Genomic DNA, 15,225 nt, shown 5'->3' with positions numbered 1-15,225 from the left:
AGGTCCCGGGGCCAGCTGTGCGCCAGTGCATCTATGCCGAGGGTACCCCCGGTCAGGGAATAGTACCACTGGCAATGGGTCGAGTCCGGAGAGGCAAACAGGTCGACCTGTGCGGCTCCGAACTGGTCCCATATCAGCTGGACCGCCTGGGGGTGGAGTCGCCACTCTCCCGGAGGTGTCGGCTGACGAGAGAGCTCGTCGGCTGTCTGGTTCAGCACACCAGGGACATGAATGGCCCGAAGCGACCTCAGCTGCTTCTGACTCCACAGGAGGAGGTGGCGGGCGAGTTGGAGCAGACGACGGGAGCGTAGACCACCCTGACGGTTGATGTACGCAACGGCCGTGGTGCTGTCCGTACGGACCAGTACATGCTTGCCACGCAGCGGCCCCTTGAGGCGGCGGAGTGCCAGATGTACTGCCAGTAACTCGAGGCAATTGATATGCCAATGCAATTGCGGCCCCGTCCACAGACCAGCAACTGCATGCCCGTTGTACGTGGCCCCCCAGCCCGTGGTGGAGGCATCCGTGAATAGCACAGCATGCCTGGACACTTGTTCTAGGGGCACCCCGGCCCGGAGAAACGAAGTGCTGGACCACGGGCTGAAGGTTTGGCGGCAGTAAGATCTCACTGGGACCCGGTACTGCCCGCTCTGCCACGCCCACCTCGGGACTCGGCCATTGAGCCAGCGTTGAAGCGGTCTCATTTGAAGCAATCCGAGCGGCGTGACCGCGGCTGCAGATGCCATATGCCCCAGGAGCCTCTGAAAGAATTTCAGTGGGACCGCTGTCCTGCTCTTGAACATATTCAAGCAGTTCAACACCGACTGGACTTGCTCCTCGGAGAGGCGCGCAGTCCGGTTGACCGAGTCCAGCTCCATACCGAGATAAGAGATCCTCTGTGTAGGACAGAGTTTGCTCTTCTCTCGGTTGACCCGAAGGCCCAACTGGCTGAGGTGACTGAGCACCAAGTCCCTGTGTTCGCACAACTGGTCCTTCGACTGGGCTAGGATCAGCCAATCGTCGAGGTAGTTGAGAATCCGAACGCCGCGTTCTCAGAACGGAACAATGGCTGCCTCCGCGACCTTCGTAAAGACGCGGGGCGACAGGGACAGCCCGAAGGGCAGGACCTTGTACTGATATGCTTTCCCCTCGAACGCCAAACGTAGGAACGGTCTGTGTTGAGGGAGAAAGACACACGGAAGTACGCATCCTTCAGGTCGATCGCTGCAAACCAATCCTGGGGACGGATGCATTGGAAAAATGCGTTTCTGCGTCAACATCCTGAACGGGAGCTTGTGCAGGGCCCGATTCAGAACTCGCAGGTCCAGGATTGGTCGTAACCCACCCCCTTCTTGGGCACAATGAAGTAGGGGCTGTAGAACCCCGTCTTCATATCGGCTGGAGGAACCGGCTCGATCACGTCCTTCGCCAGTAGGACCTCGATCTCTGACCTCAAGACCTGAGCATCGCTGCTTCGCACGGAGGTGAAGAGGATGCCCCTGTACTTGGGCGGCCAGCGCGCGAACTGAATCGCGTAGCCGAGTCTGATGGTACGGATGAGCCAGCAAGACGGCCCGGGGACCTAGCCAGGCCCCCAGACCGTGCAAGCGGGACCAACCGCACCACAGACGTGCCCGGGGTGGGGCAGCGAAGCGGAGTACTCTGGCCCGACTCGGGAGGCCCGGAGGCGGCCCGAAGTGTTGCCTGAGCACTCCTGGTTTGGACAGAGAGTGGGTGAGAAGGCCCGGGGGCGTCCTCTGAGCCCACTCTGCTGCCCACTGCCCGGAGGCAGGAAAGTGAAGCACTCAGCCCCGACCCGGGAGGCCCGTGGGCGGCCCGGAGTGTTGACTGAGTGCTCACGAGAGAGGAAGTGTGTGGGTGAGAAGGCCCGGGGGCGTCCTCGAGGCCCACACAACTGCCCCCTGGCGACGGGAGGGTAGGAAAGGAGTGACAAGGCCCGTGGGCGTCGCACACTGCCAACCTGACCCTCTTGGGGCCCAGAGAGAGAGGAAACTGCTCTTAAAATGTGGGTACCGCTGGACTCCGGAGAGCCAGTGGCAGAACCGAAACCAGTCAGGGCCCCCCGGTCCTCCTCCGGGGGGGTGGGGGAGGGATGCGAACATCGTCTCCCCCGAGCAGCTCCTGTTCTCCCTAGCCGGCCCGTCTCAGGGCCGCGTCCCCTTGCGCTTGCCTGCCGGTTAGCGGGCCCTGGACGGGTTGGGCGTCCCTCGCGTCCGGCACCCTGCTCCTCCAGTGGAGGCTGCTGCTCGGCTCTAGCAGGGTGGAGGCGGACGCAGGAGGGGATGCCCTCGGCGACGAGCCGGCAGAGGCGCTGCGACCGACGACCGAGCAGCTGGTCGTCGGCACCCTGGTGCAACGCCTCCGTCTGCTCTTGGGCCACCAAGAACTGCTGGGCAAAGTTCTCGATGGTGCCGCCGAGGAGGCCAGCCCGACAGACAGGCTTTTCTTGCGCATATCTGCCAGGTTAGCCCCCTATTCCTGGACCACTAGTGTGGACATCGCCTGACCCAGGGAGCGTGCAGTGATTTTCGTCGCCCATAGGGCGAGGTCCAACACCGCACGCAGTTCCTGCACAACCCCTGGGCTGGGACTACCCTCGTGCGTGCAGGGCAGAGGGCAGTGAGAGAGGGAAAACAATGATACTTTTTTTTTCTTTTTTTTCTCATTTTTGGCCCTTTTGACCCTCCATATTTCCCTCTCTCCGATGCAGCAATTGACATCTGTCCTCTGCCAGAGCCAAAAATGAAACGCTAGCCCTTTTTCTCTTTAGGATCAGCGATTCCACCTTCAACTACCAGCAGGCATGCGAGACAGTGAACGTGGCCGTCAGAACGGCACACAGCGCACTGAGCGCTCAAGCCTCTATGAAGAAGGCAAGGCGAACAATGCCCTGACGTGGTCGTGTTCTCATGAGAGAATCCGTACCACCCACGAACAGAGTCTCAGCATGCTTTTGATGCGATAGAGGAGTGGGGGCCCGAGGGGATTTACCCGGCGGGGAATCCCCACTGTAATCCTCAGGCCACCAGCGCTTATCAGCCAAAGTAGCCCTTTTCCAGTAACACTAGAAATGAACTAGATCGGGGGATAGGCGAAGGGACTCGACCCCATCTGAGGTTTCATAGTCTCGACCGCGCATCTAGAGCGCCGACTGACGCGCGCCGGTTGTCGTGACAACCACCGCTGTCAGCCGGCCGCTCGACGGCACACGGCGCGCTGAACACTCGAGCCCTTTATGAGAAGGGCTCGTTGCTCTTTTGTGAATGGAAAGCTGCTCTTTTAGTGTGCTGAAGCACTCAGGGAGATGACCGCGGCTCCACACAGTTCGTTCTGCAAGCCTGTGTGAGCTCTCAGTGATGTGTATTTGTGTGTGTGTAACGCCCAGCGAACCAACAGTTTGTATAGGAAACGCTCAGCGAACCAACAGTTTGTATGGGAAACGCTCAGCGAACCAACAAGCTTCTTTAGATCGCTTGATCACTGATCAGACGGTCTCTCACTGACGCGCCGTATCACCCGCACTGGCAGACTCTCTCACTCAACACTCTTCGACTCATAGTCAGACACTCTTCGTAGGAAACAGTAAGCACTGCTCGGCTCCGAAGTAGAAAGCGCTGATCTACCATTCCACTTCCTATTTATACCCGCGCTGCGGGGCGGAGCGTGGAATGCGTGATCGCATGCCAAATTTCATTGGCTCGTTGTTAGATGCTCGAAGTAGGATTGGTCTCTAAAGTAAGATCCCATTCGTCGGTTCAGTTCTGACGTACGTCAAACGTGACCGACTGAAAGGGAACTGGAACCGTTCCATACCATTCTAATGGACTGTTCGGTGGAAAAGCAGCTGTTTTGTGTCAAACATTGCCACCTTGTGAAATAAAGGTGAGTTGCATTTATTCAGTCCTCAAAGATTCAATTATTGTTGTGCAGAAAAAATTATACTTATGTAACCCTGTTGAAATATATTTATTAGTATAAGATATACAAGTTGAATAAATAATTTCATAGTTTAATAAATAGAATACCAGGGGGAAAAAAAAGTTAAGATTCATTGACCAGTGACGAAGTTATGATTTTGCTCAATGAGAAAAATGCATATTGGTTAATGTTCATGGTTTACTAATACAGCATTTAAAATGTTAAATATTTGTTGAGTAATAATATGTGAAAATACTTTAAAACATGCCTGTAAAAATAGGAATATAAAGTTACACAAATGCTTTGTTAAGTTATTTTATTTCTGCGAGTATGTGTATGAGCCAATGAGAGTAGAGGTCAAGGGACAAGGAAGAGAGAGACGAACGCAGGTGGTTTTTGTTTGCGGTAAAGAAAAGACTGTTGTGGTGAATGTATCGCACTGTGTGAGTGAGAGGGTTCCACAAGGACTCTTAGAACGTGCGTGGTGATAGTTCCGTCTGTGTGAGTGGTAAACTCATCATTGTAAGACAGAAGTAAGTTTAAATTAGCCGCTGATTAAGTGACTAGTGTTTGTGCATGGACTTTGCTGACAAGTTAGCGACCAGCGACCTCGATTAGTAAAGCCCGTGTTGAACTGTGCGACCGATGAAGATCAAAGACCCTGACGGAGCCGGATAGTGCTATCGAGTGGTGGACTTTGCTGAGATCGTCATGTGCATCTTCTCTTCAGACTTTTCTCTTCAGCGTGAATCTTCTCGTTCTGCCCTCTGCTGCTGACGCCTTTGATCCTGTGCGAGGGAGGTTACATTCACATTGAGTAAAAGGTACCGTATTTTTTTGTTTGGCCTGTGTGGTGAAGCAGCCATTTGGTTTAAGGCTACAACGCACCCAAGCTACATTCAGGCCTGCATCATTTGAACATTTGACGTGTATTTGAATATTAAGCTAGGGATTTGCCGGCTATTTTCTTTTTTTGGGCCCTTATGTTTTCAATGTGAATTTTAATGCATTTGTGATCTGAAAAGTGATTTTGACAGAACATATCTAACTTTTCCTAAGTAAATCCTGTTTTACTTTTTTATAAAACAGTTGCAGTTTCTGATTCTTTTGATATTTTAAGTTAATTCAGAAAAAAGAGTATATTTGGACTAAATGTGAAAGTGTTTATAGGATAAAAGTAAGTCCAAGGCATTTAATTTCCTGTTCAAGTGTAAATATTACTGTTTAAATAGTGATTTAAAGGGGAAAGGTATTTAATATAATAAGTAAGTAAATACACACACACAAGTTAAACATTTATACGTTTATTAGTGAAACCTCACTTATTGGATAGTACAGCTAGTTAAAGAACTCAGGATAGCCACCTCTCGTTATAGTTAAGCACGCTAGAGAGGCGCTACATAAAATGGAGGCACCGCTGGGATAATTAGAGTGGGTTTCTCGTTTTATTTTAATTTTATTTATTTTTTATTGAAAATTAGCCTTCTGAAGCTTTACATAGTGCTATTTGATAAGCCAATATGGAACCCATGAAAGAGCTAGCAACAGAATTAAAAGGCTGGTGCCGCGGGGAGGCATTAGACGAGGCTCATGCAGTCATGGTGCTCATCCGAGATGATGTAGACATAAGTGCAATTGAAAAGACAATGCAAACTGTGAAGTGCTTGGGACGAGTGCGAGTCAGAGGTCGAATTTTCAACAACCAACTAAACCAATACTTGGTCTTGTGTGAATGTAAGGAAGTAGTAAAAGGCGAAATTGTTCCCTTTGAAGTGTTTCCTATTGATGGTGGAAGCCCATGGTCGGTAATCATAGCTGATGCAGCTACACAAGCCAGTACACAAGTTGATATGTCCGGAACGCAACCAGCTTCAGATAGACATGCCGAAGACCTTCGCACATTGTTCCCTGAAGATAAAGCTGCTGCCAAGTCCACAGAGGCAATCCTGCGAGCTGTGAGTGATTTACTTGACAAGACATCCAAGTCATCAAGTGAGCATGGAAGTTATCGCCGCCTACGAACTTTTTCTGGGTTGTTGCCCACCCCAGCTGGAGAAGAGCAGTTCGACCACTGGTTGGGTCAAGCACGGCTCATGGTGGAAGAGTGTGACTGTTCTCACAAAGAGAAGAGGCGGAGACTAATGGAAAGTCTCAGAGGCCCGGCACTTGACATTGTAAAGGCAGTACGAGCCAGTGATCCTGATGTGAGCCCCGAAGACTGTATAGAGGCCCTGGAGCATGCTTTTGGGACAGCAGAGTCAGGAGAAGAGTTGTATTTTGCATTTCGCCTACTGCAGCAACAACCGGGTGAGAAGCTGTCTGACTTCCTCAGACGTCTCGAACAGTCGTTGAATAGGGTGGTGCAGAGAGATGGTCTCCCCCTTAGATGTGCAGATAGAGCAAGACTTGACCAATTGTTACGTGGTTCGATAACCTCTGATCTGATGTTAGTTAACCTTCGATTGAGAGAGAGGAGAGCAAATCCCCCGACTTTTCTCCAGCTTTTAAAAGAGATTCGAACAGAAGAGGAATATGAGGCCTCACGAAAGAAGATTACTCCTGTCGTGCAAAGTGGAAATGTAAGGCAGAATGCTGAGGTGAAACAGACAGAGATTCAGACCTTGAAGTCTGAAATTAAAGAACTTAAAGCCTTGGTTGCTGCTGTCGTGTCTAAGCCAGCCCACAACCCATCAGTTAGCAGTGAGAAAATTCCCTCAAATATAGTATGCAGTGAGTGCAGTTCAGACAGTGAGATAACGGCTTTGAAAAAACAAATGAAGCGCTTGCAACAGAAGGTAACCAATAAAGTAACTGAACCTCAAGCTGCCATTTCAGCTGTGAATACCTCGAAACCAGTAGCCAGTTCCCCACAGCGATCATTGAAAGTATCGGAGGAACACTTCTGTTATCGATGTGGTGAGAATGGGCATTTCGCAAGGAAGTGCCAAAGCCCAGAAAACCAGGCTAAAGTTATCAAGAGACTTATCCAAGCTTTGAAACTGTCCAAGAACAACCAGCCGTCAAGTGATGCCTCCACCAATGCTGTTAACTGTTCTGTTGAGAAAAATACAGCTGACATGCCGGATGGTGTGCTTATTCCTGAAGGTTTAGTTGGGCCGCCTAGCCTGGTGCCACTGAAGGTTAATGGACAACCCTGCACTGCTCTATTAGATAGTGGCTCTCAGGTGACGATCATTTTTGAACCTTGGTACCTGAAGCACTTGTCTGAGATCCCCATTCAGCCAGTAGCTGGTCTTTCCCTGTGGGGTTTAAGTGAGTCTGGAGCTAGTTATCCTTACCGTGGCTACGTGGTGGTTGATGTGGAATATCCAGCTGAGGTGTTAGGAACCAGTCAGACTGTAACTGTCCTAGCTCTCATATGTCCTAATCCAAGGACTGAAGATGAGACGTCGGTCATCGTGGGCACGAATGCAAGCCATGTTAGACGTTTGGTGAATCAATGCAAAGATAATGGCATTGATGTCACCCGAACACTAGGCCTTCGTGTTCATGTTGAGGAAGATCAAACTGCTCTACAGGGTGGTGCGGTTCCAGTCCAAGAGGAGGAAGCTGGTTGTGTCCGATGGATGGGTCCTGGTCCCTTAGTCTTACCCCCAGATGGTGAGACTCAGGTTGTGTGCAAAGTCGAGCTGAAGGAACCTGTTGCTCAAGAAATCCTGATGATAGACTCCTCACCAGCAGCTGCCTTACCTGCTGATGTGATTTTTCATCCCATGGTTGTGCCCAGTGGGGCATTGGATGTCAACAGTTTGAGAATACAACTAAAAAATGACTCTTCAAGAGAAACTTCCATACCGGTGGGAACAGTGATTGGATGTGTGTACCACATTGATTCAGTTGCGACGATTCCCCCTAAGGAGACTGTTTCCTCTGACTTTGATGAGAGCATGATCAACTTTGGGGACTCTCCTATCTCAGAACAATGGAAGAACAGATTACGTAAGAAACTAGCTCAGAAGTCTTATGTATTCTCAATGCACGAGTGGGACGTGGGATTAGCAAGAGGAGTAGAGCACAGAATTCGACTTTCTGATTCCCGCCCTTTCCGTCAACGATCACGCCGATTAGCCCCTGCAGATATCGAAGATGTGAGAAAGCATTTACAAGAATTGCTGCAGGCCGGAATCATAACAGAGTCGCGAAGCCCCTATGCATCCCCTATAGTTGTAGTCAGAAAGAAGACTGGGGCTATTAGGATGTGTATAGATTACCGACTGTTGAATAGCCGCACCATACCTGACCAGTACACAACACCATGCATTGAAGATGCTTTGAATGCATTAACAGGGAGTCAGTGGTTTTCTGTACTGGATTTGCGCTCGGGCTACTATCAGATAGCTATGTCCGAAGAGGACAAAGAGAAAACGGCATTCATTTGTCCGTTAGGATTTTTCCAGTTTGAACGAATGCCTCAAGGCATTACCGGGGCACCAGCAACCTTTCAAAGGTTGATGGAAAAGGCTGTCGGTGACATGAACCTCTTACAAGTACTGGTGTACCTGGACGATGTTATAGTGTTTGGAAAAACTCTTGAGGAACACGAAGAGAGACTGCTTAAGGTCCTAGATCGTCTCGGTGAAGTTGGGCTGAAACTTTCAGTGGACAAGTGCCAAATATGTCTGCCAAGGGTCAAGTACCTGGGCCACATCGTGTCTTCAGATGGAGTTGCCCCTGATCCAAACAAGATTGAGGCAGTCACTACATGGCCCATGCCAACAAATCTGAAGACGTTACAATCTTTCCTAGGATTTTGTGGTTATTACCGCCGATTTATTCAGAACTATTCTGAAATTGTTAGACCGTTGACTGAACTCACAAAGGGGTATGCTCCAACTCAGAAGAGAAGTAAGGACACCCACAATGTGAACAAAGTCTACTTGAAAGAATCTGCGCCGTTCGGGGAAAGATGGGACAAATCCTGTACAGATGCATTTCATCACATAATATACTGTCTGACACATGCGCCTGTCCTGGCCTTTGCCAATCCACAACATCCATACATCCTGCATGTGGATGCCAGCTTGAAGGGTCTGGGTGCTGTTATTTACCAAGAACATCCTGAAGGCCTGAGACCAGTTGCCTTTGCAAGCCGAAAACTGAGCTCTGCAGAGAGAAACTACCCCATACATCAGCTGGAATTCTTGTCACTCAAGTGGGCAGTAGTCGACAAATTCCACGACTATTTGTATGGTGCAAGATTCACCGTACGTACTGACAACAACCCGCTTACATACGTGCTGTCCACAGCCAAGCTTAATGCGGTGGGGCATCGCTGGCTAGCTGCCCTATCGACGTATGAATTTGATGTGCAGTATCGCCCAGGCCGACAGAACATTGATGCCGACCTGTTGTCAAGGAACATGCCGGAGGAGGATGGCAATGGCTGGGTGACTATACCTCAGTCTGGAGTGAAATCCATATGTCAAGGAATCTGCGTTTCAGAGTCTGCATGCAGTACATCTGTCTGTGTTGCTCAGCTCGGAGCATCTCCCCACTGTGTGCCTGACCTGTATGCTTTTCCCACACACCTGGAGTTAAAGTCGCTGGAACTCATGTCAAAACGGAGTCTCAGGAAAGCCCAAGAAGAGGATGAAGCCATTGGACCGGCCATACAAGCAGTCAAGCATGGGCGTTGGCAAGAGGAGGGGACCATGAATCCTGAATTGTCCAGATTGAAAAGGGAAGCTGGAAAGCTGGAAATGAAAGATGGATTACTGTATCGGTATAGCAAAAGACCATCCGGAGAGGTGATCAGTCAACTCCTCCTGCCGAGAGAGTTCCGAGAGATGGTTATGAAGGCAATGCATGATGACCTGGGACACCTGGGACACGAAAGAACCGTTGACCTGCTCCGAAGTAGATTCTTTTGGCCTAGGATGTCGATGCAAGTGGAAGAATATATCAAGAACTGTGGGGAGTGTGTCACGCACAAGACCCCAATACAGAGAGCTGCTCCGTTGCACCAGATTGTAAGCCATGGACCCATGGATTTAGTGTGCATGGACTTTCTTTCCATGGAGCCTGACTCCAAAGGCATAAGTAATGTGTTGGTTGTAACGGATCACTTTACGAGATATGCTCAGGCTTTCCCCACTAAAAGCCAGAAGGCCCATGTTGTGGCAAAGGTCCTGATTGAGAAATATTTCATACATTATGGACTGCCTTCAAGGATCCATTCGGATCAAGGAAGAGATTTTGAGAGCCGTTTGATCCGAGAACTGTTGACCTTGATGGGGATACAAAAGTCGCGGACCACGCCGTATCATCCGCAAGGAGACCCGCAGCCGGAGCGGTTCAACAGAACTCTGCTATCGATGCTAGGTACGTTAGGCCGAGAAAAGCAGCGTACGTGGAGTCAACATGTGCCACACTTGGTCCATGCTTACAACAGCACCAAGTGTGATGCCACAGGGTACTCGCCATACCGTCTAATGTTTGGCAGAGAGGCGAGACTTCCTGTTGATTTGTGCTTTGGAACATCCCCTGATGGCATAGAAGAGGTGTCTCACACCCGATATGTAACAAAGCTAAAGGAAGACTTGAAGCAAGCCTACAAGTTAGCCTCTGATGCCGCAGACAAACGGCACCAGAGAAATAAGAGGTTGTACGATCGCAGAGTTACCTTTCAGTCTATTGAGATTGGCGACAGAGTACTGCTTCGGAATCTAGGCCTGAGAGGCAAGCACAAACTAGAAAGCAAGTGGAGTCCTGATCCGTATGTTGTCGTGGGAAAGATGCCAAACCTACCAGTGTTCAAGATCAAGCGGGAGGATGGAAGGCTAGGAACCAAGACTATGCACAGAGACCACCTTCTTCCGATTGGACAGCTGGTGAGAATACCATGCACTGACCAGGATTCTGCTCCGCCTAAGAAACCCAAGACCAGAGCAGACACTCAAAAAAGAAGTCAAAGTGACTCACAACCAAAAACTCAAGAGTCACAGGAGTTTTCTGATTCATCCTCTGACATGGAGTATTATGTTCCTCACTGTGTCAGTTGGAGAGAGCGTGTCCCAAGGGTGCTAAATCCTGCCAGACCTGTATCTGAGTTAGAAGATGAACAGGGAAATTACCCTAGACCCGAACATGTTCCTGGAAATGATTCAGACTCAGAAGAAGTTGACCACAACTCTGACCCCGAACCTGAGCATGAGTGTGATACGGAAGTAGCTCGGGAAGATACAAGTGAAGCTGGATCGGAGTCTGAAGGAGTATCTGAGGTCCAGGAGGTGAAAAGGCAGCCCAGCTTTGAGCCTAGACCTAAGAGAACTGCCAAGCCAACTATTAGACTTACCTATGATGAGCCTGGTAAATCAAGAGATGAGCCTTTGACCATAGTACACAGAGGGATAGTCATTAAAATAGGAAAACACTAGATACATTAGTTATTATGCCATTAGGACTCCTTTGATAGTTTATTGGTGTCTGATGAGGACACGCAGACATTTAAAAGGGGGAGGGTGTAACCCTGTTGAAATATATTTATTAGTATAAGATATACAAGTTGAATAAATAATTTCATAGTTTAATAAATAGAATACCAGGGGGAAAAAAAAGTTAAGATTCATTGACCAGTGACGAAGTTATGATTTTGCTCAATGAGAAAAATGCATATTGGTTAATGTTCATGGTTTACTAATACAGCATTTAAAATGTTAAATATTTGTTGAGTAATAATATGTGAAAATACTTTAAAACATGCCTGTAAAAATAGGAATATAAAGTTACACAAATGCTTTGTTAAGTTATTTTATTTCTGCGAGTATGTGTATGAGCCAATGAGAGTAGAGGTCAAGGGACAAGGAAGAGAGAGACGAACGCAGGTGGTTTTTGTTTGCGGTAAAGAAAAGACTGTTGTGGTGAATGTATCGCACTGTGTGAGTGAGAGGGTTCCACAAGGACTCTTAGAACGTGCGTGGTGATAGTTCCGTCTGTGTGAGTGGTAAACTCATCATTGTAAGACAGAAGTAAGTTTAAATTAGCCGCTGATTAAGTGACTAGTGTTTGTGCATGGACTTTGCTGACAAGTTAGCGACCAGCGACCTCGATTAGTAAAGCCCGTGTTGAACTGTGCGACCGATGAAGATCAAAGACCCTGACGGAGCCGGATAGTGCTATCGAGTGGTGGACTTTGCTGAGATCGTCATGTGCATCTTCTCTTCAGACTTTTCTCTTCAGCGTGAATCTTCTCGTTCTGCCCTCTGCTGCTGACGCCTTTGATCCTGTGCGAGGGAGGTTACATTCACATTGAGTAAAAGGTACCGTATTTTTTTGTTTGGCCTGTGTGGTGAAGCAGCCATTTGGTTTAAGGCTACAACGCACCCAAGCTACATTCAGGCCTGCATCATTTGAACATTTGACGTGTATTTGAATATTAAGCTAGGGATTTGCCGGCTATTTTCTTTTTTTGGGCCCTTATGTTTTCAATGTGAATTTTAATGCATTTGTGATCTGAAAAGTGATTTTGACAGAACATATCTAACTTTTCCTAAGTAAATCCTGTTTTACTTTTTTATAAAACAGTTGCAGTTTCTGATTCTTTTGATATTTTAAGTTAATTCAGAAAAAAGAGTATATTTGGACTAAATGTGAAAGTGTTTATAGGATAAAAGTAAGTCCAAGGCATTTAATTTCCTGTTCAAGTGTAAATATTACTGTTTAAATAGTGATTTAAAGGGGAAAGGTATTTAATATAATAAGTAAGTAAATACACACACACAAGTTAAACATTTATACGTTTATTAGTGAAACCTCACTTATTGGATAGTACAGCTAGTTAAAGAACTCAGGATAGCCACCTCTCGTTATAGTTAAGCACGCTAGAGAGGCGCTACACTTACACTGTTATACACCCTGTAACATTTATATATATATATAATTTGATTATCTTAAGGATTACTAAGAAGGTTGATGTATAAATGAGGAGGAGGGTAGGAAATTACGTCCCGGGTCAGTAAAGACCCATCACCCTATGTATGCGTTTAAGGGTTAAAATTGTAAAAAGAATAAGATTTGTTTTTTTGTCTTGTCTCATTGATTGATGTATCATACGCTTGTAAGAATAAGATTTGAATGTGGATGCATTTAAAGTTTCTCCTTTTGTGTTCCACCGAAGAAAGGAAGCCAGACAGGTTTGAAGCAACATACGGCTGAGTAAAAATGGCCAAATTTTTGGCTAACTATCCCTTTGAGATCCAAATGAATAGATTAACTCAATGGCCTTACTTAAACCACTTTGTGTCAAAACACTAAGAGACACAATAACAATCACATCTGATGCTGATTTGAAACCGAAATGCATTGGGAGTCATTGAGAGCTGGTTGGTTTAGTAATTAAAGATATTCTGGGATGTGGTTTCCAGGGTCTGAGAGAGCCTTGACTGTAAATCAAATCCCGAGGAGGAGAGACGGACGGGGGGATGGGTGGGGTCGTCATAATAATGAGACTTAGAGAGCTCTCCTGCAGCACTAATCAACATGAAAAGCCAAACAGACTCAAAGGCACTCAAAAAATGACACATAGAGATGCGAGGTTTTGTTTATGTGTGCGATATCAGTGTGTCTCTGTGCTACATCGATACTCAGTACTCAAGTTCGTCCCCTGAGGATTCTCTCTCACACAGCTTTCACACTGACTCATACATGCTGCTATTATTCCACTCGCCACCGCACCAACATCTTCACATGCAATGAAATATTAACAAAAGTTTCCTTGTGAAAAAATAGAACTGGACAAAGCTATAAAGCTGCAGCTTGGCAGCAACAGTGCTTTAGAGCAGAGCTTCTCAAGTAGCGAAAAATATGAACAATGTTAAATGCTAATAAAAAATACAATCACACATTGCTAGCATGACAAAATAAATAGGTTAATCAACATTTAAAAGAAGGAAAAAAAAAAACATGTATTTGTTGACGTCATTGTTAATGTCAAAGCAGTCAGCAACACCTTTTGTGATGCCAAAAGCTGTGCGTCCAAGCAAATTTTGTTGTACTTTGTTGCAAATTAATCTGTATTTGGTAGAAGCTTTCCAAATTGAGCAGATGACAAAATTGACAGGCTTCATGACATTACACTCTTATCCTTAAAAGAGGATAAACCGTTTTTGCCAACTGGTGTGTGCAATAAATTATTGGCTGCTGAAAAGCGTCGAAATTCAAGAGGCACAATAATTAGCAAAACATATTGTAGTTTATGGTAATGTGATGACATTTCAATTGATTTCAAGTGCTCATTTGTTTACTTTTCCATAATTGACACCGCCTGAAGTCTAGTGTAAAATTCTGGATCCTACAGCAAAAAAAAACAAAAACAAAAAAACAATATTGAGCTAAAACACTTTTTTTTGCGGAAAGATCTGTCTCTTTTTCTTTCTTTAAACTTATTTCGAAGCCATTTATTAATAAACATCAGAAACAATCAGAAATAAATTAAAGCGCTCCACCCACAAACTCCACCCTCGAAATTGGAACAAAATAAGCCAAGTCCAGTAAACAACTGTTATCTGAAATCCTGATCAACAGCTGCCCTGATTCAGCACACACATCTATAAACAACCCATGCGGAGTCACTGAAGCACTGCGGGTCAGAAAAAACACCAGCAATGAAAGAAAGAGAGATGCCACTTACAGGAATTCCTCTTGCTGCCACTGGCGGATCCTGGGGAAGCCATCCCAGAGCCGCTGCTGAGTCTGACCAGGAGTCTTGCAGTGGGAGAGCCGGAGTGGGCAGGGGGTGTTGTTGTTTGTTTACAGCACAGGCCACCCGCCACACATCCTGAAAGTCTAGACGAGCAGCACTGGAGGGTTAGACACACACACACACACACACACTTTCACACCTACGTATGGCCAGTGATGCTGTAGAGAGAGCAGCGTGCAGTGAGCGCTCGGCTGTCTGATGGACCGAGAGGCAGAGCAGCAGTGAGTAGTAGATAGGAATGTACCACTCAGCATCTCAGGAGGGGAACCGCTCAGAGAGATAAAAGAGACTGCATTAATAGAGCATGGAAATCATGAATAGAAGATAAAAAGAAACCGTAAGAGTTCTTGAAGTTCAGTATGTCAAAATCCTATTTAATTGCCCAGTAACCACAATGATAACTTGACATTCATTTATAAACCACAGGAAAATAAAATTGAAGTTGTATAGGTTTTCTCCTATTTGTTTTAGCATAGTTCATCTATTCTAAACTACTAAACATTAGAAAAAAATATTAAACATTATTTAAAAAATGATATGCGTTTAAAGTCATCATAAAATCAAAA

At 46.8% G+C, this 15,225-nt stretch overlaps 1 protein-coding gene across 2 annotated transcripts in view; it reads right to left on the bottom strand.

Moving 5' to 3' along the window:
• Positions 1-14,869, bottom strand: part of dtnbp1b (dystrobrevin binding protein 1b) — an 82,612-nt gene extending 67,743 nt beyond the window's left edge. For both annotated transcript variants that reach the window (XM_067426257.1, XM_067426259.1), the window contains exon 1: positions 14,588-14,869. In XM_067426257.1, coding sequence (XP_067282358.1) covers positions 14,588-14,630 — 43 coding nt within the window. In that variant the 5' untranslated portion in view covers positions 14,631-14,869. The remainder of the gene's footprint in view (positions 1-14,587) is intronic.
• Positions 14,870-15,225: the final 356 nt, after the last annotated feature.

This window comes from Pseudorasbora parva, chromosome 19 (assembly GCF_024679245.1).
Source record: "Pseudorasbora parva isolate DD20220531a chromosome 19, ASM2467924v1, whole genome shotgun sequence".
Taxonomy (NCBI): Eukaryota; Metazoa; Chordata; class Actinopteri; order Cypriniformes; family Gobionidae; genus Pseudorasbora; species Pseudorasbora parva.
This window is presented reverse-complemented; position numbering and strand designations above follow the sequence as displayed.